This window comes from Geotrypetes seraphini, chromosome 8 (assembly GCF_902459505.1).
Source record: "Geotrypetes seraphini chromosome 8, aGeoSer1.1, whole genome shotgun sequence".
Lineage (NCBI taxonomy): Eukaryota > Metazoa > Chordata > Amphibia > Gymnophiona > Dermophiidae > Geotrypetes > Geotrypetes seraphini.
This window is the reverse complement of record NC_047091.1, coordinates 152017209-152042826: the sequence shown is the minus strand read 5'-3', so window position 1 is coordinate 152042826 and position 25618 is coordinate 152017209. Positions and strand designations below refer to the sequence as shown.

The window sequence follows — 25618 nt, the reverse complement described above, 5'->3', positions numbered from 1 at the left end:
AATCAGAAAATAATATTAAATATTGAACTAGGCCAGTTACTGGGCAGACTTGCACGGTCTGTGTCTGTATATGGCCGTTTGGTGGAGGATGGGCTGGGGAGGGCTTCAATGGCTGGGAGGGTGTAGATGGGCTGGAGTAAGTCTTAACAGAGATTTTGGCAGTTGGAACTCAAGCACAGTACCGGGTAAAGCTTTGGATTCTCGCCCAGAAATAGCTAAGAAGAAAAAAAAAAAAAAAAAAAAAATTTAAATTGAATCAGGTTGGGCAGACTGGATGGACCATTCGGGTCTTTATCTGCCGTCATCTACTATGTTACTATGCCATTATGAATTCTAGTTGTAGTCTTATGGTACTACCATTAGGGGTCAGTATCTAGTGGTAGTACCATAAAACTACTCTTCGGTAGACTCTTTATAGTTTCTCAGTTCTGCTCCAGACTAGGGTCACATAACAAACCATCCTCATATTCTCCTACACCTCATTCATGCATGGGGTCTGTCAGAATGACATCTCCCACATATAAGAATATTCATCCTGCTGTCTTTGGAGAACATCTGTTGCAGGTGGTTAGTCCATTAACCAGATAAAGGACAGAAAAAGGTCTAAACATAATTGGTATTGGGGCAAGTAGCGCTAGCTAACTTATGCCCAGAAATTCAGCAGCACTGGTATCCTGATACCAGCCCTGAATATCCAAGTATAAGAAACCCACCGCACCTGCTATTTAAAAATCATTTACTACTACTGGCTGACTTTTTCCTCTAAATGTATTTTGCTTTACATGTGAATCTATTATTTGAATTTCCTGCATAAATATTGAGACTTGAATTGAAAAACCTTGCACCAATATTTGGTATTAGATCCTTAGTAAGTGTCGAGATAGGATAAAAACTTGTACTAAAGCTATGGCAAATAGTAACCTGTTAACTGTACATTATGTATGTACAGTTATGTATGTAAAGTTATGTAAGATAAATTATGTAAGATAAATTATGTAAACTTAATGCAAGTAATGCAAGCACGGTAAGGATAATGTAAAGTAACGCAAAGTAACTCCACGTAAAGTTATGTAAAGTTATGTACGAAAAGTTATGTAAAGTTAGGTATGCAAAGTTTGTAAAGTTATACAAATAATTGTATTGTCATCGCCTGGAAATGACCAGCCATCTTCTAATGTAATCCGCTTAGAACCGCAAGGCACAAGCGGAATAGAAATCACTAATGTAATGTAATGTAATGTAATGTTAATCTGTAACCCATTCTGAGCTCTTTGGGGAGGATGGAATAGAAAGCAAAATAAATAAAATAAGTATTTCCTTTCTACAGATGAAATAGAATCTCTTCCACTTGCTAACACGCCAGAGGTGTTTGGCCTTCATTCTAATGCAGAAATTGGATACTATACTCAAGCAGCCCGAGCCATGTGGACTCATCTTTTAGAACTGCAGCCTCAAACAGGTACTGCAGCGACGTCTGTTTTGGGAGCATTAATTGTGTAGCATTAACATAGTCTGGGGCTCAAAGAATAGCTTTATTAGAGGCTGGATACTTCAGTGTCACTTCTTGCATCCACAGGGATTTACAGTCCTGCCTCTCTATATTTGTGTGGTCCTAGAATTGATGACCAAATACAGCAGCGAGCTCAGCAATTTAGCTATTTCATGATCTCAAGAAGTTGTTAGTGTTTAAAACAAATTGTTAAAGTCTGAATAAGTGGGCAGGAATAGATAACAAGAAGATTTTATTTTTGTAATCTTTTGAATTTTCTTCTTCTGTACTAGGTGAATCTGGTACTGGAATTAGTCGAGATGAATATATTGAACAGGTTGCCAAAGACATAGAAAACAAGTTGCCAGACACATATGATCTTGATCAGATAAGAAAGAGTTATGGGATTGATATTACACCTACAACTGTGGTACTGTTACAGGAAATCGAACGTTTTAACAAACTGATCATTCGTATGGGAAAATCATTGACTGAACTGAAAAGGGTAAAACTATGAAATTGTTTAGAGCAATGTAATGTAGCTGACTCTGTTGCCTAGCAAAGTGCATAATTTCTGTCTCTTCTAATGTCTATTGCTGCAGGCCTTGGCTGGGGAGGTAGGCATGAGCAGTGAGCTGGATGAAGTGGCCCGTGCTCTCTTTAATGGACATATCCCTAGCATCTGGAGAAAACTTGCCCCGGATACATTAAAATCCCTGGGAAACTGGATAATCCATTTCAGGAAGCGATTTGTGCAATATACCTTATGGGTAAGGAACATTACATGGAAGTATTCTTCATGCTTACTTCAGAATACGGCTCACTTCAGAATACGGCTGTTTGCCTCATTTTTGGTCTAAAAAAATGGGAGCACATCACTCCCTTCTATCGAAAGCTCCTTTGTTCGCCATTAGAATCCAGAATATTATTCAAGTTCTCATGTATTGCTTTAAAGCAGTTTATGGTATGCTTCCAGGCTATCTCATCCCTCAGTTTACCTTGAGTTATTCTTTTTTTTTTTAATATATGTTTATTAGAGGAACAGTACACAGGAGAAATATACATCAGCCAAGCAATATCACCAAAATATAAACAGCAATACAGATATACAATACTACCAGGCATATAATCAAACAAAGATAGCTCCCATGCAAAGTCCAAATTTTTATACAGAAACTCCCCCCCGCCCCCTTCCTCCCCTAAGCCCTGCCCCAACCCCCCCTTGCATCCTAGGAATCTGACCCCCTTTAGAAAGAACTCCAACAGTCCACATAAGCCACTGTCTTGAAGAGTACCGTATTTTCGCGGATATAACGCGCACCATTGTAAAACGCGCACAGGGGTATAGCGCGCAGAAATCACGATGATATGTACAAAAACTTTTCTATACCGCGCTCAGGCATATAACGCGCATGCTGCCCGACTCTCCTCTGGCCACCCCGACTCTCCTTTCGCTCTCCCCGACTCTCCTCTGGCCACCCCGACTCTCCTTTCGCCCTCCCCGACTCTCATCTGGTTGCCCCGACTCACCCTGACTTTCGGTGCACTGCCCCGCCTCTCCGTGCCTGTCCCCCTTGAAGTCCTGTCCCCCCTTGAAGGTCTGCCTGTCCCCCCTTGAAGGTCTGCCTGTCCCCCCTTGAAGTCCTGTCCCCCTTGAAGGTCTGCCTGTCCCCCCTTGAAGATCTGCCTGTCCCCCCTTGAAGTCCTGTCCCCATCCTGAAAGCCTGATGCCCCCCCTCGACGTCCGATTCTTCTCCCCCCTCGGCAGGACCACTAGCACCCCCACCCCGAAGGACCGCCGACTCCCCGACAATATTGGGCCAGGAGGGAGCCCAAATCCTCCTGGCCACGGCGACCCCCTAACCCCACCCCGCACTACATTACGGGCAGGAGGGATCCCAGGCCCTCCTGCCCTCGACGCAAACCCCCTCCCCCCAACGACCGCCCCCCCCCCAAGAACCTCCGCCCGGCCCCCAGCCGACCCGCGACCCCCCTGGCCGACCCCCACGACACCCCCACCCGCCTTCCCCGTACTTTGTGTAGTTGGGCCAGAAGGGAGCCCAAACCCTCCTGGCCACGGCGACCCCCTAACCCCACCCCGCACTACATTACGGGCAGGAGGGATCCCAGGCCCTCCTGCCCTCGACGCAAACCCCCCTCCCTCCAACGACCGCCCCCCCCCAAGAACCTCCGACCGACCCGCGACCCCCCTGGCCGACCCCCCCACCCCCCTTCCCCGTACCTTTGGAAGTTGGCCGGACAGACGGGAGCCAAACCCGCCTGTCCGGCAGGCAGCCAACGAAGGAATGAGGCCGGATTGGCCCATCCGTCCTAAAGCTCCGCCTACTGGTGGGGCCTAAGGCGCGTGGGCCAATCAGAATAGGCCCTGGAGCCTTAGGTCCCACCTGGGGGCGCGGCCTGAGACACATGGTCGGGTTTGGCCCATGTGCCTCAGGCCGCGCCCCCAGGTGGGACCTAAGGCTCCAGGGCCTATTCTGATTGGCCCACGCGCCTTAGGCCCCACCAGTAGGCGGAGCTTTAGGACGGATGGGCCAATCCGGCCTCATTCCTTCGTTGGCTGCCTGCCGGACAGGCGGGTTTGGCTCCCGTCTGTCCGGCCAACTTCCAAAGGTACGGGGAAGGGGGGTGGGGGGGTCGGCCAGGGGGGTCGCGGGTCGGTCGGAGGTTCTTGGGGGGGGGGCGGTCGTTGGAGGGAGGGGGGTTTGCGTCGAGGGCAGGAGGGCCTGGGATCCCTCCTGCCCGTAATGTAGTGCGGGGTGGGGTTAGGGGGTCGCCGTGGCCAGGAGGGTTTGGGCTCCCTTCTGGCCCAACTACACAAAGTACGGGGAAGGTGGGTGTGGGTGTCGTGGGGGTCGGCCAGGGGGGTCGCGGGGCGGCTGGGGGACGGGCGGAGGTTCTTGGGGGGGGGCGGTCGTGGGGGGGGGGGGGTTTGCGTCGAGGGCAGGAGGGCCTGGGATCCCTCCTGCCCGTAATGTAGTGCAGGGTGGGGTTAGGGGGTCGCCGTGGCCAGGAGGGTTTGGGCTCCCTCCTGGCCCGATATTGTTGGGGAGTCGGCGGTCCTTCGGGGTGAGGGTGCGAGTGGTCCTGCCGGGGGGGGGGATGTATCGGACGTCGGGGAGTCGGCCGGGCAAGAGGGCTTGGGCTCCCTCTTGCTCCGATCGTGGATGCGGGTGCGGGTGGGAGCGCGTGCGAGCGGTCGTTCGGGGTGGGGGTGCGAGCGGTCCTACTGGGGGGGTGAATCGGGCGTCGGGCGGGGTGGGAACTATGTTTAAAAACTTTTGTATACCGCGCTCAGGCATATAACGCGCGAGGGGTATGCGCGGTACGTAAAATCACGTATAGCGCGCGCGTTATATCCGCGAAAATACGGTACACCTGTTCGCATAGCCTTCAATAAAACTCTGTCATTACAAAAGGTTTTCCTTTCAGGCAGCCAAATTGAATATATGGCTTGTCAAAATGGTGGTAGATGCTTCCTCTTACCTTGACTTTAGAAAACAGATTAAAAATCCCATTATTTAACAGGCTAGAATCTTAACGTTGTCTATTCTTTTAAACTAACTTTTTATCCTATTTTAAATGGTTTGTATTTCTTTATATAGTTAGCATTTTATTTTGCTGAATCTTCAGAATATTTTAATCTGATGTATGCATTTGCATTGTATGTATTGCGCTTGATTGTTGTGAACCGCCTAGAACGTTCGGGTATGGCGGTATATAAAAATAAATTATTATTATTATTATTCGGTCTTAGGTTTGTGGCATACGCTTTAGTGCACTAAGTTCTATTCTCTGCAGTGACTGTGTCTATTAATTATTTATGTTTTGGATTATTACTGTCTTTTGGAAAGAATATTACACAAAGGCCAAGTACAGCGTGTTATTAAATATCAAGGTGCAAAATTGGACATAGAGATATAGAAAGAATATGTGAGAAATAACCTCAAAAGCAAAAACCTATATTCAAAGCAGGCAGAACATATGTAAAGCAAGAGAACCTAGACTGAAAGTCCACATTTACAGTGTGGTGTGACAGCACATTTCTCCTTCCACTCAGGAGAAAGAGGACAGATGCATGGTAGAGTGTGTCTGAGTAGGCTGGTAGCAGCTGTACACTTTAGGGATGGGAGGTATAGGGTTTGTGTGGGTGAGTGCTGTGATGTGTATACAGTACTCCCCTGATATTCGCAGGGGTTCCGTTCCAGAAACCCCCGCGAATCTTGAAAAACCGCGAATATGATTTTTTGTGGGGGAGACTGGAGAGGGCAGCGGGAGAGGCAGGAGAGGGCAGCCGGAGCACTGGCGAGTGAAGGAAATCATTCGCTCTATGCTCCGACCGCCTCTTCTTGCACTAAAGTCGGGCCTTACCAATCAGGAGCTGCGTGTCAAAGCAGCTCCTGATTGGTAAGGCCCAACTTTAGTGCAGGAAGAGGCGGTCAGAGCATACAGCGAGTGATTTCCTTCACGCGCAGGTGGTCCGGCTGCTCTCTCCTGCCTCTCCAGCTGTCCTCTCCTGGTCGGCGGTTCGCAGTCAAAAAATACCGCGAATGGCCGGGACAGTGTATCGCCGACCGTGAATGACCAGGGGAACACTGTATTTGTATCTATGGGAAATGTGTAGGTGTGTCTTTGTGGGATTGGTGTAGCATAGTCAAAGAAGAATTTTAGTACTAATGGGGAAGAGATGGAAACTGTTGTGCCTGATCAAACCTATGCCAGGATACACCGGTCAACTTTGGTCTAACTTATATACAGTGGGAAAGTCTTTTTTTTTTTTTTTTAAATCTTTGGATGTCATTGAATATTGCTTGATCAAACTTCTCTTAACATATATCTTATTAAAAATATACATGCATATATACATCTGAATATGTCTGCATTTTGACATATGGTTTATTTTTACTGCATTTCTAGGTTACTGAACATGAACCAAATGTCATGTGGCTATCTGGGCTGCATATTCCAGAGTCTTACTTGACTGCTCTGGTTCAAGCCACCTGTAGAAAGAATGGCTGGCCCCTGGATCGTTCAACATTATATACCCAAGTGACTAAGTTCTATAGAGCAGATGAAATTTTAGAGCGCCCTGGACAAGGTAAGTAATTCTTTCAGTAATAATGTATTAAGAGCCAGTAATGTTAAAAAGATGAAAAATTGCTTGTTTGTTAATCATGTAGGCCAGGGGGATAATGTTAAGAAATTTACAAAAAAAATGCACCTATTTTATAACTGCAACATTGGTGCTCATGTGCCTTTATAAAATAGTTCTTAAATCCTATTTCCGATAGCACTCCAGTGCTCTTGCATATACAGTACTTTCATCTTCCCGGAGGCAGGTGTATGTACTCTATGGGGCAAATTCTAAAAACGGTGTCCTGATTGTAGGTGGCAGTAGGCGTCCTACCACTGTCTAACCAGCCAATTGAGATGCACGTTTTTAAATAAAACACCCCGAGGGTTTGCATGGGGTTATCTGTTTTCTGGTAGGAATGAATGTTGAGAAGCATACAGTGTGCTTTGTGTATTTTAATTTTGTGGTATTTTAATTATGTGTTGTTAATACGATTATTTTGTGTGTGTGTAAATATGAAAAATGAATGGGAAAAAGTGATGTTACAATTAGTACTATTATGGGGGCGGGGTCTGGAGCGGAGATTGGGTGGAGATGGGCAGGGTCTGGCCCACGACATAGCCCAGTGTTCTTCAACTGCCAATCCGTGGACTAGTGCCAGTCCACAAAATAATTATTTTATTTCCGCCGGTTCATAGGTGTCAAAAGGTTGAAGAATACGGTCCTATTGTTTCCTCGCTTAAATATTTGGGTGTTATTTTAGATGCTACTTTGTTCTTTGACCTGTATATAAAGAATGTAGACTGGTTTTATGGTACTGTAGAATCTCTGCTCTGTCAGGGACTTGGTAAATTAAAGTCTTTCTTAACCTCATTATTAATGTCCAAGATGGACTATGCAAATTCAGTATTGATTGGAGTAGGGTAATCAGACGTCCAGGTGCCCAGATGGACTTTCTAAAACCCTGTAGTTTGTCTGGGTTTTGGAAAGCCCTGATCTCAGGCCACATCTGGAGGGCCTCTGAGCATGCATGGATGACTTCACACACATCCACACATGCTTGGAGGCCGTCTAGACACAGCCCAGAGAAGACAATGCTGTGTGGGAATGGGGCTGGGCGGTGTAATGGGGTGGGGTTGGAGGCATAACAGGGTGGGGATGGAGGCAGAGCAAGATAGGGCTGGGAGCAGAACTGGGCGGGGTCATATGTCCAGGTTTCAACATCGGAAAATCTGGTAACCCATAGGTTGGAGTCACAAAACAAAATTTGACTAGGCTTCAGACTTACAGAATATAGCCATAAAGCTAGTTTATGGAAAGGGTCGTAGGGATCATGTAACCCCGTTATTGATTACGGACCATTGGCTCCCAGTTTTCTATAGAATTAAATTTAAATAATGGTGATTGTCTATGAGGAGAAATACCCAGTTCATTTCGTAATATCTTAGAATTTTATGCCCCCCTCTAGAGATCTTTGTTTGACTCATGCATCCCTATTGAAAGTACGTCAATTAAAAATTGCAACTATAGAGAGTACTCGTAAAAAGGCATTCTTTTTTGTTGGACCATCCATATGGAATTCTTTACCATTAGATCTAAGGGAAGAACTCTCGTTTCCCAGATTTAGGAAACTATTAAAAGCATGGTTTTTTTAAACAAGCCTATGGGGTTTTACTGGAAGTTAGTTGCCTTTTTAGTGAGTATGACTTTTTTTTTTGGTTACTATGAATTGTTTTTCATTGATACAGTTATTTGTGATTGGTTTTCCTTTGGGAGGCTTTGGGAAGGGGCTATCCTATTTTATTATTGTATTTCTTTTCCTAATTATTCTTTTGATTTTTAATAGAGCCCTCCTCTAAGTGGTGTATAATTAATAGAAAAATGGCATTTAATCATGACAAAAAGATGTTAATGACTCCCATATTTTAATAAAATATTTATAATTTCCCTTCTGTACCGCTAATGATCTTTCCATTCTATATATGTGACATAATGAATTCCACCAAAAATTAAAATTAAGCCTCCTATAATCTTTCCAATTATTAGTAATATGTTGGATGGCAACTCCAGTCATGATCATTAAAAGTTTATTATTAGATGATGATATCTGACTCTTTTTTCTCATAGACATTCCAAATATCACAGTATCATAAGATAACGCTACACAGTTTTCCAATAACAATTTACTTGATCCCAGATTCAGTACCAAAAGGCTAAGATATTGGGACAATAAAACAAAAGATGATCCAAAGTCCCTACATCCAGATTACAATGCCAGCATCTATTAGACAAGGAACTATTTAATTCACCTCTCATACATTCAGTCACTATTAATTTGTTGCTTAATGTCATCCCTATCAACTAGCATAAAAACAAAATGCTCCTAACAGGGAAAAGTAGACATTGAACAATAAAGTGGGAACCTTATGGGACTTCCCACTTGAAATTCAACTTCCTGTCATAATTGTGGAACAGTTAAAAGGTAATTCTGAGAAGCATCTTGGTGATGATATTCAGGAACAAAGCCTTGTTTGTCCTCAGTTGTCTCTTGCTTTTTATCAAGGAGCTGCAGCCTATGATATCGCAGAGAATAAAGGTCAATCCAGGATTGTAAAATGGTGATTGCAGGTGACCCTCACTCTAGTTCTATTAAAGCAGATTCAAGAGACATGTCAGTATACTGGAACATTGATGCAAGCCATGGCATAATGGTTTATTTTACATTGACCCTTTGTGTCAGGAGAACTTTATTTTGAATGCTTATGTCTTCAATTGTTAAAATCTTTAGTTAGTTCTTGCATCACTTCTAGCATAAAAACTTTTTCTGCTAATGAATTAAATAATATGGGCTTGGAGACAGAACAGCCCCTGACCTTACTGCAAACCTGATTCGATGTTTGACATGAGACAACAGAGAAAATGTTTAATTTTGTTAGCAGATCTCCTATCTGTTTGTTCTAGGGTGCTTTATTTCTGGATTGTATTTGGAAGGAGCAGACTGGGATATTGACAACTCCTGTCTTATTAAAAGTAAGCCAAAAGTCTTGGTGTCCAAGTTGCCCATTCTCAAGGTTATTCCCATTGAAGCCCATCGTCTCAAGTTACAGGTAAGAAAACTTGAATCATGTGCCCATATTGGTTTTAAATGATATCAAATCAGCAAGACATGGCAGTATATATGCCTGCCTCGGCTGTGGCTTTAGAGGATAATTTTCAAAAGCCATTTTCTTGTGCAAATACTGATTTTCCCAGATAAAAATGTCTTTCTGAAAATTTCCCAGCCTTAATCTGGCTACATATGCATGGAGTTCCACAGCACATTTCCTTTCGGGCATGTTAAGGAGACATTCCAATTCCAAGATCATAATTTGGAAATGCCTCTTCCTAACCTGGCTACATTTTCAAATGTATATGTGCTATTTCCTAACTAGATTTAGTGCAAAATCTAGAGGCCAATAAAAAAAAACTACAGTGCAATGCAACCTATGCGTAGTTTCCTTTTGAAAATTTATATAGCTTTACAAAGTCTTCGATCCAGAGACTTTGCATCCAGGTGAACAATTTTGAAATTTGTCTTATCAGTGTACGTTGGGAAAGTTATCTAGATTGGATTCAAAAGGTTTTATTTAACCTGGGTTTAAGTGTGGAGAGAAATGATATGTCATTTCCTGTATAAATATCCAATGGCATTCTTGACCAAGTCTACCCACTTCCTATAAGGCTGGGGCTAGGCCCCAGACTCTCAAATGCTATGAGTCACTTATGCATGGTTGCTTTCAATACCCAAACACATGAAAATTAACATAAAGCAGTTTGAATTAATCAGGGGAGACCACAATTTATGATTGCTACATCTCAATTTTTCATTCCTATCAGGCCGATTTAGAGGGAAGTTTGATATCTCTCGATTGATAGATTATAGATATATTTACTGAGGGTACAGAATATGTATCTCTTACTAATATATTCTAAAAATATGGATGTTTCTTCTGTGAGGAACACTAAGGATGCACAGTATTTAATAGAAATATCTTGACTTGGGAGGAGTGTTACCTGAAGGGCAGGAAACAGACAGTAAAACTACACCTCAAAATTTAAATCCCCTAAGCTATTTGTTTTCCCAAGATCAACAGCTAATAACCTTCTCTCTATACCCTCACTGAAGTTTATATATACAACGAGGTCTACTATCTTCTCTGTCACTGCCCCCTCTCTTTGGAATAGTATTCCAAATCATTTACGCGAAAAATCAAATCTTAAGAATTTTAAGACGAAGCTAAAGACATTTCTCTTCCTTGATGCCTTTGAGACCTAACTGTCCTTTTAAGGGCAATCGAGTGTAAATACTATTGAGTTTAGCGTTATTGATAGCAGCCCTCCCTATTGTTTTTTTTCTTAATTATTCTCTTTTACTTTGACTATTGTAGTTCTTGCCTTTTACCTTTTGTTCCTGTTTGTCTTTATTTTTAATAGTTTTTAAAAGTTTTTATAGTTATAGTTTGGGGACGTAATGTCAGCTCAAACTTGTTTTTCAGTTAAAGTTTGTTTTCTGTTTTTACGAATTTGTACACCGCCTAGAAGGCTGATTGGGCGGTATAAGAAATTTTAAATAAATTTGAAACTTGATTAATATGTATGATTTTCTAAGGCTTGTCATACCACCACAGGATCTGGGGTATGTGAAAAAAATGGAAGCAGTTAGCTTTATGTGGTCATATTTGATAGCTACGACATAATAGGCCAGATTCAATTATGGTGCTCAAAAATGAGTACCAGAAAAGACCGGCACTAAGTGCGATTTGACAAAGGGTGTTTAGCGCCAATTCCTATGTTCTAACTTTAGGTGCCAGACTTATGCCTGCTGAAACCTGGTGGCCTAGTTGGGTGCAGTGACCCATTACTCAGTAACAACGTGCACAATGTTTTGGAACTCCCTGACATACTCATGTCCCTCCCATGAACATCCCCCCTCTTGAGTTATGTGGTATAGGATTTGGGTACCCAGCATTATAGAATAGTGCACAGCCAGATGTGTGTGCAAATCCCAATTGGTGCCAACTGACATCAAAAATTGGTTGCTGTTGTCCAGTTATTGCTCATTAGCCAATTAAATCGTACATGCATCTTGGGTGCTATATTAAGAATCCAGGAGAACATATCTTATGAAACTGTGAAAATACTGTATGTTAAAAAAAATCTGGAGCTAGGAACTACCTCTCCTGCTGTTCTGTTTTGAACTTATAATTTTAAATTGCTTAAGCACATCATCAACAGAGAAGCAGCCAGGGATAGGCACGTGGATCTCTTAGAGAGAGGAAGAGATAATGGTTACTACGGATGGACAGACTGGATGGGCCATATGACCTTTATTTGCCATCATGTTACTATGTTTCTATATTTCAATACAAGATAATTTCTTTAGAAAACATATATATATATATATACAATATATCAATAATTGTGCTCAGTGATGTGAACAAATCAGATAGCCACTGGGAGATTGATGAAAGTTCAACTCAAAACATCATTGCACATGCCCTACCTGCCTCCAATGTTCAAAAAGTATCTAATACCATTTGAAAAAGTTTATCTAAGGTATTAAAACAAAAGATTACTTATCTCAGTTCTTGTAGACTCTCACAGTCCCTTAGGCAGGAGCACGGAAGTTGTAACAGGCAAAGGAGTCCTCAACCAGCTGGCAAAAATACGTGCGTGTGTGATAAATTCCCCAAATAAATCCACAGTGAACACCAAAAACTCACAAAAATTAAAAAAAAATATACCAAAAAAAAAAAAGTTTAAAATCCAAGTCACAGTGTGTATATAGTCAATCCAAACTCTGTTTCCTCGACACCGCAGTGTTTCGACCAGCTCTTTCTCAAGAGGAAAAAGGCACTGGAGATATAAACATACACGGCAAGGTAAAAATCAAAAAAGCACATCTGAAAAAATGTATTTAAACCACATTCAAGTCCCAGTGTTCACTAATTATACAACTATCTTACCAGGTGGAGAGCAAAGACCACACACTATCAAGTTCAACAACGCAGTAACCGTTGGGCCCAACCACGTGACCACGGGAACAGCAGGGAGTAAATACACTTCTAAATCATGACGTAGCCACCCCAGCTGGAAACATCAAAAACAATAGGGTCCAACGGAAAAGCTGCGTCAAAAATATATTCCTATCAATACGGTACCAGCCATTCAATTTCCCTGTTAAGACCACAAGGAATAACAATTTTCCATGCAAATATTAGACGCTGTTCATGATAGGTGAGAGGCTGAGATATGTCACCCCCATTTCTAGGACAAAATTGCTTCAGCACACAAAATTTCAAATCGGTAAACATGTAATTTTCTTGATTCCAGTATTTGACTAGCAGAGAATCAATTTTGTTAGTCCTGATACAACTTAAGTGCTCTGCAATGTTAATTTTTATCGCTCTTTTAGTTTGTCCTATATACAGTTTGGGACAAGAACAAAAAATCCCATAAACCACTTGCACAGAATTACAATTGGTCTTTGATCGTAATTCAAAGTCAATATCAGTTTTAGGAATATGAATGGTATGAGTATGCATAGAAAACTGGTAGTACCTACAAGTTCCACAAGGGGCATAACCAGCATCATTATTGATATTATATCCAACATTTTGTTTCAAGCGTTCCCCCAAATTTTTTCCATGTTTAAAAGCAAAACGGGGTTTCTCCTTAAATTCAGGGTGAAAACCCAGCAGTTGACAGTGATGATTAATGATGTTTTGAAGTGGAGCAGACAGTGGGGGAAAAGGCAGTACACAAGTCACTCTATGATCAGGCACACTAGTGTTGGATTTAGGAAGAAACAACCATTCCCGTTCAGCACAGGTAGCACGCTTTGCAGCTTGTTTAATAACCTTACCGGGATAACCACATTTGGCAATTCTATAAGTGTATCAGAAAATAAAAGCATTTTAAAAATCAGATTCAGACAAACATAAGCGTTTCAATCGCAACATTTGCCCAACCGGGATACTATTGTGGAGAGGTTTAGGATATCTGCAATAGTGTATACTGAATTAGTATCAGTAGCCTTGCGGAAAATGGTAGTTTCAAATTTACCAGCATTATAAATCAGCTTTAGGTCAAGAAAATTAGCAATGACAGGATGACTGGCAGCAGTAAACTGGATATTAAGGTCACATTGATTAAGATATATGAGAAACTCATCCAGTTCAGATTTAGAACCTGTCCAAATGACAGAAATATCATCTATATATCTGATCCAGGTGATCACTTTATAATAATAATAATAATAATAATAATTTATTTCTTATATGCCGCTATACCGTGAAGTTCGAAGCGGTTTACAATAAAGATACATTTGACAGTACATGGGATAGAAACGGTTTACAATAAAGATACATTTAGTATTTATGGTAAAAACTAGAAGAATAAACATATAGTTCATAAAAAGTCAAGCTAAAGAGGGGGCCATAGTGGCTACCATGGCCATGCCTTCCTTCTGGATGAAAAACTGTTCACTATATTTGAAATAATTTTTCTTGATGACAAAGTCAGCCATGGAGAGCAAGAGTTCAAGATGATTGCCAACCAAATGAGAAGAAGACAACACACGCTGAAGAGTAAGTATAACCTCAGACTGGGAATACTGGTATAAAGTAAGGCAATATCCAAAGTTACCAGTAAAACGTTGTTTTGGGTTTGGACAGGTATCTCAATCTGACTAAGCTGCACCAGAAAATCCATAGAGTCACATACAAAAGATTTAATATTCTTGACACAAGGCTGTAGAAAAAAATCGAGAAACTGAGATAACGGTTCAAATAAAGATTTACGTTAGGACAGCCAGGAGGGTTAACAAGGATTTATGTACCTTAGGAAGGAAATAGATCACAGGAATCACAGGATAGTGACAAAAAAGGTACTAAAATTCTTTACTGGACAGAATCCGATCACTATTGGCTTGATATAGAAGCTCATAAACCTCTTTTTGAAAGTCAGGAGTAGGATAATCTGGAAGTTGGAAATATACCTCAATATCAGCTAATTGGCGATAAGCTTATTCCTGATATTTAATAGAGTCCAGTATTACCACCCCACCCCCCTTGTCTGCTCGAGTCACCACTATAGAGGTGTCTTGTGAAAGGGATTTAATAGCCGCATTTTGAGCACAAGATTGAAAGGTTGCTTAATCTTTCTGTGTTCTAACAATGATAAATCCCTAAGAACTAACTTTTAAAACACAGAAATAACATCATCAGACTGGCCAGGAGGCACCCAAGTTGATGGTAAATGATGAAAATCTATGAAAGTTTTGTTATTAGTAATGAAATCATTGTCCCAACTGAAATATAATTTTAGCTTAAGAGTCCTGAAAAATCCGTGGAGGTGAGCATAAATGTCATATAGATCAATTGGAGTGAATCTTACTTGTGCTCAAAATTTTGTGTGCTGAAGCAATTTTGTCCTAGAAATGGGGGTGACATATCTCAGCTTCTCACCTATCATGAACAGTGTCTAATATTTGCATGGAAAATTATTATTCCTTGTGGTCTTAACAGGGAAATTGAATGGCTGGTACCGCATTGATAGGAATGTATTTTTGACACTGCTTTTCCGTTGGACCCTATTGTTTTTGATGTTTCCAGCTGGGATGGCTACGTCATGATTTAGAAGTGTATTTACTCCCTGCTGCTCCCGTGGTCACGTGGTTGGGCCCAACGGTTACTGCGTTGTTGAACTTGATAGTGTGTGGTCCTTGCTCTCCACCCGGTAAGATAGTTGTATAATTAGTGAACACTGGGACTTGAATGTGGTTTAAATGCATTTTTTTCAGATGTGCTTTTCTTTTTTTTCCAAATCTTGCTGTGTGTGTTTATATCTCCAGTGCCTTTTTCCTCTTGAGAAAGAGCTGGTCGAAACACTGCGGTGTCGAAGAAAAAGAGTTTGGATTGACTATATACACACTGTGACTTGGATTTTAAACTTTTTTAAACTTTTTTTTTTTGTATATTTTTTTGATTTTTGTGAGTTTTTGGTGTTCACTGTGGATTTGTTTGGGGAATTTATCACACAGGCATGTATTTTTGCCAGCTGGTTGAGGACTCCTTTGCCTGTTACAACTTCCGTGCTCCCTGCCTAAGGGACTGTGAGAGTCTACAAGAACTGAGATAAGTAATCTTTTGTTTTAATACTTTAGATAAACTTTTTCAAATGGTATTAGATACTTTTTGAACATTGGAGGCAGGTAGGGCATGTGCAATGATGTTTTGAGTTGAACTTTCATCAACCTCCCAGTGGCTATCTGATTTGTTCACATCACTGAGCACAATTATTCTCTTGTATTGAAGTACATATTTTTTGTGAGAATTTCGGTAAATACATTTCTCTCTTTTTTTGATTTTTGGATTAACTATGTTTCTATAACCATAAAGCTCTATGATCTCACAATGCAGGTGTAAAGAGCCTTAGCCTATAGGAAAAGGAGATGTAAATGTTAAGAGCCTTAGCCAAGAGGGAGAGGAGGAGATAGTGGATGCTGGGGATGGGCAGACTGGATGGGCCATTTGACCTTTATCTGCCATCATTCTGCCATCATGTTTCTATGTTTCTATCCGGGCTAGGCACGTGTGATCTCTTAGAGAGAGTAAGAGATATTCTTTAGCACTCTCCAGACCAGTAGAGGTTAACTTTACGAATGGGTATATATCTAATCATGACCAGCAGGTGGAGACTGAAAACAAAACTTTGGGACAGTATATCCTAGCCCCTCCTCTCTATTTCCCTCAGTCTTCTTTCAGTCTCCAGCAGGTGTTGAGTGATCTGTACCCATCTCCCTTGGTAGGGCTGTTGGAATTTGTTTAGGGGGTTTATTGTCCCTGTTTTTAGCCGGACGGAGCTTGGACGGACTCTGTTTGGGGGTTCGTCCGACCTCGGGGGTGTCAAACCCGGCGGGTCAAGAGCGGGGTCCCTCCCCCCACTTCCTCCACCTCCCCACATTTTTTTAGAGGAGCCTCAGCAGTAAGCCTTGCCCCCTAAATCAAGCAAGGCATATTGCTTCGAGAGCCTGTGGAGTCTGTTCTGTAAAAAAAAAAAAAAAAAAATCCTGAGGTAGTGCTGGTCTGGAGGGTTGTATCCCTTTAAGAAAACTGTATTTTACTGTATTTTTTCAACTAACCGGCACTTTTTTGCAGCTAGGTCGCGTATGGAGCAATGAGCACTTCTAAAGGGAAAAAGTGCTCATTGTGCTCCAGACGCGAGGCACTCGCGGCCGGCCTGTGCAAGCGGTGTTCAGGCCGGTGCGGTGGAGGAGCTCCGTCGGCAGCGGCTGCAGGCGCCCAGAGCTCCCCGCCGATGGTGCCTCGCGAGTCGGCAGGGAACGGTGGGGAAGCCCGGTCTTCTCCGTCCACCCACGGAGGGATTCCCCAAACCGCCGACGGTCGGGTTTTAGAGGATTCCCTCTCAGCAGATTTTTTGACAGCTGATGCCGGCTTGCCTGCTTTAGCGGCTGAGACTATTCAGGTTTCTCAGCCGCTTCAGGCTATGGAGGGAGCTTTTTTGGCGGGAAAACCGCCATCTTCTCTGTCTGGCCCCTCCATTTTGTCTTCCACCTCAGGTGACCTTCCCCCTGTTTTGACTATGCAGGGGCAAGGTTCTGCTGGGTCCCCTGCTGTGGCAGGGAGTCCCTTGGGACCCTCGGGGGGTTTTTCTCCTGAATTTTTCTTTTCTTTATGCAGAGCCTATTTTCAGGCGGCTGGGGGTCCTGGTTGCGCCCAGGGGGTTTCGGGGGGTGGGTTTTTCCTCCGCGCTCCCTGCGGCTTTGCCTCTTTCGTCTGGCGTGACGTCCCCTCCGCCGCCTCCCTTGTCCAAGCGTCCGCGGGTGTCGTGGGACGAGAATTTGTGGTCGGAGGAACGGGTCGGTCTGGAGGAGGACCTGGACCCTTCTGAGGAGTTCCAGGACTCTCTGGAGGGGACGGAAGCTGGCGGCGGGTTGTCGGATTTCCCGTTCTCCAGTGACGAGGCGTCCGTGGTGCGCCTTTTTCAGAAAGATGAGCTGCCTGACCTTATTCAACAGGTTTCTTCGGTTTTGCGTTTTGAGGACGCGCCGCCGGAGACTCCGCGTGTGGGGGACCCCCTGTTACGGGGGATCCGTTCCGTTTCCCGCTCTTTTCCTATGCATCAGGATATTCGGGATATTATTCTGGAGCAGTGGAAAACGCCGGAGACGCCGTTTCGGCTGGCGCGCAGCATGGCTCGCCTGTATCCCATTCCTGAAGGGGATCGGGCTACGTTAGCTTCGCCAGTCGTGGATGCGGTGGTCTCGGCAATTTCCAAGCGGCATACCGTGCCTGTTGAGGGCGGTTCTGCCTTGCGGGACCCTGAGGAGCGCAAATTGGAGAGCATCCTTAAGCAAAATTTTCAGGTCTCTGCCTTTGGGGTCCAGGCAGCTATTTGTGGGGGACTGGTCGCTCGCGCCGTGTTTCGGTGGGCGGAGCGGGTCTTGGATCGAGAGTCTGACGACTGGTCTCTGGTGGATCAGGAGGTTGCGAAGATTGAGATGGCGGCCTCATTCCTCTCAGATGCTCTATATGACTTGGTGCGGATATCGGCTAAGTCTATGGCTTTTGGCGTGGCCGCAAGGCGTGTGTTGTGGCTGCGCGCTTGGGCGGCGGATGCTGCGTCCAAAGCTAAGCTTACTAAATTTCCCTTTCGGGGGTCGTTTTTGTTTGGAGAGGACTTGGATAAGTTGATTCAGACTCTGTCGGACTCGAAAGTTCCCCGTCTGCCGGAGGACCGTGCCCGCCCGGCGTCTCGGGGGGGTGCGGCCCGGGGGCGTTTGCGGGATTTTCGCAAGTATCGCCCTGGGCGTGGGGCTGCTTCTTTCCAGTCTCCGGGATTTTCCCGGGGTCGGTTCTTCCAGCGCATGCAGCCCTTTCGGGGGGCCCGTCGGGGGGCAGGGAATCCCTCCGCCGGTCCCCCCGCTTCCCGTCCTGCACAATGACGCCTTGCCGGCGCCCCCTTTGGTTCCGGTGGGGGCTCGGCTGCGCGAATTTTTCCCCAAATGGGCCGAGATCACGTCCGATCAGTGGGTCCTGGAGGTGGTGCGGGACGGTTATGCCCTGGAGTTCGCCCGCTCTCTGCCGGATTTTTTCCTCGCTTCTCCGTGTCAGACTCCGGGGAAGATGCAGGCTTTTCGCCAGACCCTTCAGCGCTTGCTAGATCTCAGGGCAGTTGTTCCGGTGCCCCCTCTGGAGTGGGGCACGGGCAGGTACTCCATTTACTTTGTGGTGCCCAAAAAGGAGGGGACTTTTCGGCCCATCCTCGATTTAAAAGGGGTCAACAGGACTCTCAAGATTCCCTCTTTCCGTATGGAAACTCTGCGGTCGGTCATTCTGGCGGTTCAGCCGGGGGAGTTTCTCACTTCTCTCGATCTGACGGAGGCCTACTTGCATGTTCCCATTCGGGCCTCTCATCAGCGTTTCCTGCGCTTTGCGATCTTGGGTCGGCACTTTCAGTTCTGTGCGCTTCCCTTTGGGCTGGCCATGGCTCCTCGGACGTTCACCAAGGTGATGGTGGTCGTCGCGGCAGCTTTGCGGTCGGAGGGCATCCTGGTACACCCCTACCTGGACGACTGGTTAATTCGGGCAAAGTCGTTGCAGGAAAGCTCCCGGGTTACTGCTCGGGTGGTGGAGTTTCTCCGGTCGCTGGGCTGGGTGGTCAACCTTTCCAAGAGTCGGTTGGTCCCGGCTCAGCGTCTGGAGTACCTAGGGGTGCTGTTCGACACCTCCTTGGGGAAGGTCTTCCTCCCAGAGGGCCGGGTGAGCAAATTGCAATCTCAGATTCGCCTGCTTTTGGCGTCCCGGTGTCCTCGGGCGCGAGATTTCCTCCAGGTCTTGGGGTCGATGGCGGCGTCCCTGGACGTGGTGAGGTGGGCGCGGGCCCACATGCGTCCTCTCCAGTATGCTCTGCTCCGGAGGTGGTCTCCCCAGAGGCACGGGATGGATGTTCCGGTTCCCCTGCGAGGCTTGGCACGCTGCAGTCTGCGTTGGTGGCTCCAGACCCCTCACCTAGTTCAGGGGGTGGGTCTGGATCTCCCGCAGTGGACGGTGCTCCTGACGGATGCGAGTCTCCTGGGTTGGGGGGCTCAGTGTTTGGGTCACTCAGCTCAGGGCACCTGGTCCGCGGAGGAGGCCGCCTGGTCGATCAACGTGTTGGAGACCAGAGCGGTCCGTCTGGCGCTGTTGGCTTTCCACTCCCTGTTGCTGGGCAAGTCGGTCAGAGTGCTGTCGGACAATGCCACGGCGGTGGCTTATGTCAATCGTCAGGGGGGCACCAAGAGCACTCAGGTGGCGCAGGAGGCGGCTCTGCTCATGGTTTGGGCGGAATCCCATCTGCTGGACCTCTCGGCCTCTCATATAGCCGGAGTAGAAAATGTTCAGGCAGACTTCCTCAGTCGTCACTTCCTAGATCCAGGAGAGTGGTGTATCGGCGCCGAGGCATTTCAGTTGATAGTGCAGGCTTGGGGGCAGCCCCTGATGGACCTGATGGCCACGGGTGGCAACGCCAAAGTGCCCCGCTTCTTCAGTCGTCGCAGGGACGGTCTGGCCGAGGGTCTGGATGCTCTGGTCCAGCAGTGGCCAACGGAGGGGCTGTTGTATGTGTTCCCTCCTTGGCCGCTGGTGGGCAGAGTGCTTCTTCGCATTGTTCACCATCCGGGTTTGGTGGTGCTGGTGGCGCCGGATTGGCCTCGACGTCCGTGGTATGCGGATCTGGTGAGGCACCTGGTAGCGGATCCTCTTCCTCTGCCTCTCTCGGACGACCTTCTGATGCAGGGTCCCATTCCCATGTTCGACCCGTCTCCCTTCTGTCTTACGGCGTGGCTCTTGAAAGGGGTCGCCTTAGCAAGAAGGGATATTCAGACAAGGTGATCTCTACACTGTTGGGGTCCCGGAGGCTTTCTACCTCTCGGGCTTATGTGCGGGTTTGGCGTCTCTTTGAGGAATGGTGTCGGGCGCGGGGAGTGACCTCTTTTCGCGCTTCTCTGCCTAACATTCTGGAGTTCTTGCAGGATGGCCTGGATAGAGGCCTGGCTTGGTCTTCTCTCCGGGTTCATCTTGCGGCCCTGTCGGCTTTTCGAGGGTTGGTGTCAGGTCAGCGTTTATCGGCTCTTCCTGATGTGATTCGGTTTTTGCGGGCGGCCAAGTTGCTTAGGCCTCCCCTACGGCCCTCGGTTCCCTCTTGGGATCTTAATCTGGTTCTCTCTGTTTTGGTGCGTCCGCCTTTCGAGCCCTTGGACGACTGTTCTTTGAAGGACCTTACTTTGAAGGCGGTCTTTTTGGTGGCCATTACTTCTGCTAGGCGTGTTTCTGAGCTGCAGGCTTTCTCTTGTAGGGCTCCCTTCTTGGAGTTTTCTAGGGAGCGGGTCGTCTTGCGGCCTGTTCCTTCCTTTCTGCCGAAGGTTGTTTCTCCTTTTCATGTCAATCAATCGGTGGTTCTCCCGGTCTTGGGTGGTCGGGAGGGCTCTTCTGAGCAACGGCAGCTGCGCAAGTTGGATGTCGGTCGGGTCCTTCGCTCTTATGTGCAGCGGACCCAGGAATTCCGGAAGTCCGATCATCTCTTTGTCCTCCTGGCGGGTCCTCGTCGGGGAGCTGGCGCTTCTAAGGCTACTATTGCGCGCTGGATCAAGGAGACGATTGCTTCCGCTTATCTTCTGAAACAGCAGCCTGTTCCGGAGTTTCTCAAGGCTCATTCCACTCGGGGTCAGGCGGCTTCTTGGGCTGAGTCGTCGCTCGTGCCTCCAGTGGATATTTGTAAGGCTGCGGTTTGGTCCTCCTTGCATTCCTTTGTTCGTCATTATCGGGTTGATGTGCAGGCGCGTCGGGACGTGGTGTTCGGTGAGCGTGTACTGGTATCGGCCCTTCGGGGGTCCCGCCCGTGAGAGGGACTGCTTTGGTACGTCCCATTCGTAAAGTTAACCTCTACTGGTCTGGAGAGTGCTAAAGAAGGAGAAATTAGGTTCTTACCTGCTAATTTACTTTCTTTTAGCTTCTCCAGACCAGTAGAGGTCCCCACCCTGTCTGTTGTTGTTGTTGTTGGGGCTGTTGCGCGGGCAGTTTTTGGTTTTTGCTGCGGGTTCTAGTATTTTTCTAGGGCCGGGGAGAATTGAAGAACAGCGGCTGTGGCTCGGCTGGCTTAGCTGGCGAGCTGTGGGGTCATTCTTCCTTCGGGAATTTCTCCTCTGCATTTTCCAACAGCATTTTGGGTATGTTATTTGTTACTCCTTTCGGAGTATTGTTTTTTCTCTCTGTTGTTTTCCAGTTCTTGGTTCTGCTTGGCTATTCGGCAGACTGAGGGAAATAGAGAGGAGGGGCTAGGATATACTGTCCCAAAGTTTTGTTTTCAGTCTCCACCTGCTGGTCATGATTAGATATATACCCATTCGTAAAGTTAACCTCTACTGGTCTGGAGAAGCTAAAAGAAAGTAAATTAGCAGGTAAGAACCTAATTTCTCCTTGTTACTGAGGATGAGCAGAATGGATAGTATGTCATCATGTTTCTATGTAAGTCCAAGCTGCTGGCTGACATACAAGCAAGGTGGGATGTGTGAAGAGAGGCTGAGGGTAGTAATCAGCATTGTCCAAACAAGGCTGCTAATGCTGGTTGGTTATCTGTTCTTATCCAATGCTAGGACATCCGTTATTGAAACCACCATGAATTATGAGACCACTTAGCTGTAAGTCAGGAGAGGTCATTGGATATGATCATTTCCAGAATAAATGCAAGCTAGAAAATGGGATACAGCTTTAGTAATTATCCTCCGATAACAATAACATCCAAACATAAACCTGAGCAATATTACTTGGATTTGGATTTAGCCAGACCCCTAATTATTTTGCTTAAGCTCCAGCTTTTAAAACTGAATTAGTGCTACTGCTATTTTTTATTTTCTTTGGAGCCTCAGTTCTTTCAAGTTGCATGAGTCAGAATAATTGCAGTATTCCGTTTACTTATTAAATGTGAGAAGCGTGCATTTAAACCTAACATATTCTGTGGTTCATTCTTGCTACAGAACACTTTCAGGACTCCAGTCTACACCACATCCATGAGACGAAATGCCATGGGAGTTGGCTTGGTGTTTGAAGCTGATCTATATACTACAAAGCACATTTCTCACTGGGTGCTCCAGGGGGTCTGTCTCACACTGAACTCTGACTAGATGCTGGCTTCTCCCTTTTATCCCTTTCCATTATTGAGTGGCTTTCAGATTATTATAATTAAAATTCTGTTGTAATTTGGTCAGAACTGCAAGGGACTCATCAAACTAGGGGGGGTCTAGGCCACTTTCAGGATTTAACATGCAATATCTGATGAGTTAAAAGAGAATCTGAACATGAGGAAAATATAAATGATCATCACAGCCAAAGCAGCTCATTAAAAGTAAAATTGAGGTAATTCACAGATTATAATAAACCTTAGTCCATGGTAATCCTTGGAAAGAAAAATATATAAAATAAGGTGTCATTTAGTGCCCCCTTCTTGAGATTATCAATATGCTCATTCATTTATTAATGCTTTGTATGGAGGGGGTGGGGGAGGAGGGGGAGAAGAGGTAGTCTACAAATCCCAGATCTTGCAGGCCTCACCAGTGTTAAAATCTAGGCACTGCTAATGCACAGTATCTTTTTGTGTTTAATATGGGGGCAAAGAGAAGCTGCAGGACAACTGGAATCATTTTGGATTTTGGCACCAGTAATGCAGGAGTGATTTGGCATCACTTCTGTCCACCAGGGGGGGGTGTTGCCATAGGGCTTTAATTTTTTGGGGGGCATGATTTTTGCTGCAGGGAAGGGGGAACACGATTACATTGTGGTTCTAAGCTAGAATGCATATACTTTCCTGGGGAAAGTTAAAGTAAACTGGCATATTAAAGTGCCTTTTATAACATAGCTTAATAATTACTCTTCAACTTGATATTGCAGTTTGTAATCTGTTGACACTTAGCCCACTATTTGTAATTATTGATTTTTATGTAAGTGAAAATTTCCAATAAAACGAAGTTTAAAACACTCTGGGGCTCTAATAATAATAATAATTTTAAAAAACATCTACAAAGTGGCCTAAATGGGTACTTGGCCGATCAAAAAGCCTGATCGTCCAAGTACCCATAACCAAAGCTGGTTTTAAATGTATCTAAAACCAGTTTAGGCTTTTCCCCTGCCTCTAAACGCCTAGAGCGAAAAGAGGCATTTTTAGAGGAGGGGAAAGGGCGGGAGGTGGGCCGACCTAGACCGAAGTCAAAACAGGTATAAGTTCCGAAAAAGGGGCTGCTGAGCTGATCGCGGCTGCCGCGATCAGCTCAGTGGCCCCGGAAACCTGCCCACTCTCCACCGCAACCATCGCGGCAGGAAAGGTGGCTCATCTCCCCTGCCGCAATAATGATCCTACCCTGGCAAAACCCCCTACTCCCCCAGTCCCTCTAAGATATGGGCAGGAGGTATCCCAGGCTCTCCTGCCCTTGTCGCACCACCAAACCCCCGCTGGGCCCCCCTGAACCCCCCCACTGGTGACCCTCACCCCTGACACCCTCCCGGTATCTTAAGAAAGTTGGACGGACGGGTCCGAAGCCCATCCGTCCGGCAGGCCCACCATCCTCAGAATGGCGAGCCTTAGGGCCTGATTGGCCCAGGCGCCTCAAGCCCCGCCCACAGGTGGGGCCTGAGGCACCTGGGCCAACCGGAATAGGCCCAGTTGCCTTAGGCCCCACCTGTGATTGTGGCCTTAGACACATGGGCTGGGCTTGGGCTCCCTCCTGCCCAGATGTTGTCGGGGGGGGGGGGGGTTGTGACTCGCCGGGGCAGGAGGGCTTGGGCTCCCTCCTGCCCAGATGTCGGGGGGGTCACGGCTCCCTCCTGCCCCTATTGTGTCAGGAGTGGTGGGAAGATGCCGAGCAGGAGGGCCTGGGCTCCCTCCTGCCCAATCCAATCGGGGGGGGGAGGGGTGGATCGCAACAGGAGAGATTGGCTATCTCTCCTGCCACGATCATTGCTGGGGGGGAAGGGTGTATTCTGTAACCGGTGTTCTTTTTGACAGACACCGGTTACAGAATCCAGCTTTTAGGCGAAGGACTGGCCCCCTCGTGTTGGGTGTTTGGGACTTAGGCTTTTTTTTGGTTGATTATATGTCTTAAGTGTACATGTAGTGGTGGTCTGGGCGTTTAAACAGCTGAATGTAGAGGCAGGCCATTATATTAAAAAATACCTCCTTTTGGGTGTTTTTTTTGAGAATGGACATTTTTCCTGCTTCTACTTTCAACGTTTAGGGCCTAGGCCAAAAGGGGATTTAGACTTTTTTTAATTATGCTTCTCCACGTGTTCCTTGTTATTCATAAAATACAGAATTGTGAATTTGAGGAAAAATCATCATCACATGTCCTTTAACACAAATTAAGTAGAAACAGGGAATCTTAATAGGTGTTTTAAGATTCAGAAGAAATCATTCAGCTAGATCAAGTTATAATTATTAGGAAACATACAATCCCAACAAATACATTTTAAAAGGAACACTGCCAGGACTTGTACAGTGGAAGTAGCTGACATGTTTATAGCCTTGGCATAGCAGCAAAAACATGAATATTGACTTAACAGAACCTCATCAGGATGAATGCTTTCCATGGATAAGCAAGATAAAAGCAGCCATACACATCGGTGTCATCATCCTCTTCAGCGCTATCTCAGATCACCCTCCCAGAGCCCAGAAATCCTTCTAGACATGGCCCAGCGCTCCTTTATGCTTATTCTCCTAAAGGCCTGATATTCATATAGTGGGAGGCAGCCTGTCTAAGCCCCCTGTTGGCGGTAAACCTGAATATTCAATGCTGGGCTCTTTCTGGTAACCAGCATTAGAATATAGGGAGAATGGGCTAGAAAACTAACTAAGGGGTCCTTTTACTAAGGCGCAGCAGCCGTTTTAGTGCGCTAAACGCTAATACATCCATAGACTATAATGGTTGCGTTAGCGTTTAGTGCATGCTA

The 25618-nt window shown here is 45.7% G+C and overlaps 1 protein-coding gene across 2 annotated transcripts in view; it reads left to right on the top strand.

Annotated features, from left to right (window-relative positions):
- DNAH10 (dynein axonemal heavy chain 10) overlaps positions 1-23647 on the top strand; it is a 543078-nt gene extending 519431 nt beyond the window's left edge. For both annotated transcript variants that reach the window (XM_033954155.1, XM_033954154.1), the window contains 6 exons: positions 1328-1459; positions 1783-1994; positions 2092-2259; positions 6425-6605; positions 9543-9688; positions 22657-23647. In XM_033954155.1, coding sequence (XP_033810046.1) covers positions 1328-1459; positions 1783-1994; positions 2092-2259; positions 6425-6605; positions 9543-9688; positions 22657-22803 — 986 coding nt within the window. In that variant the 3' untranslated portion in view covers positions 22804-23647. The remainder of the gene's footprint in view (positions 1-1327; positions 1460-1782; positions 1995-2091; positions 2260-6424; positions 6606-9542; positions 9689-22656) is intronic.
- The last annotated feature ends 1971 nt before the right edge of the window (positions 23648-25618 follow it).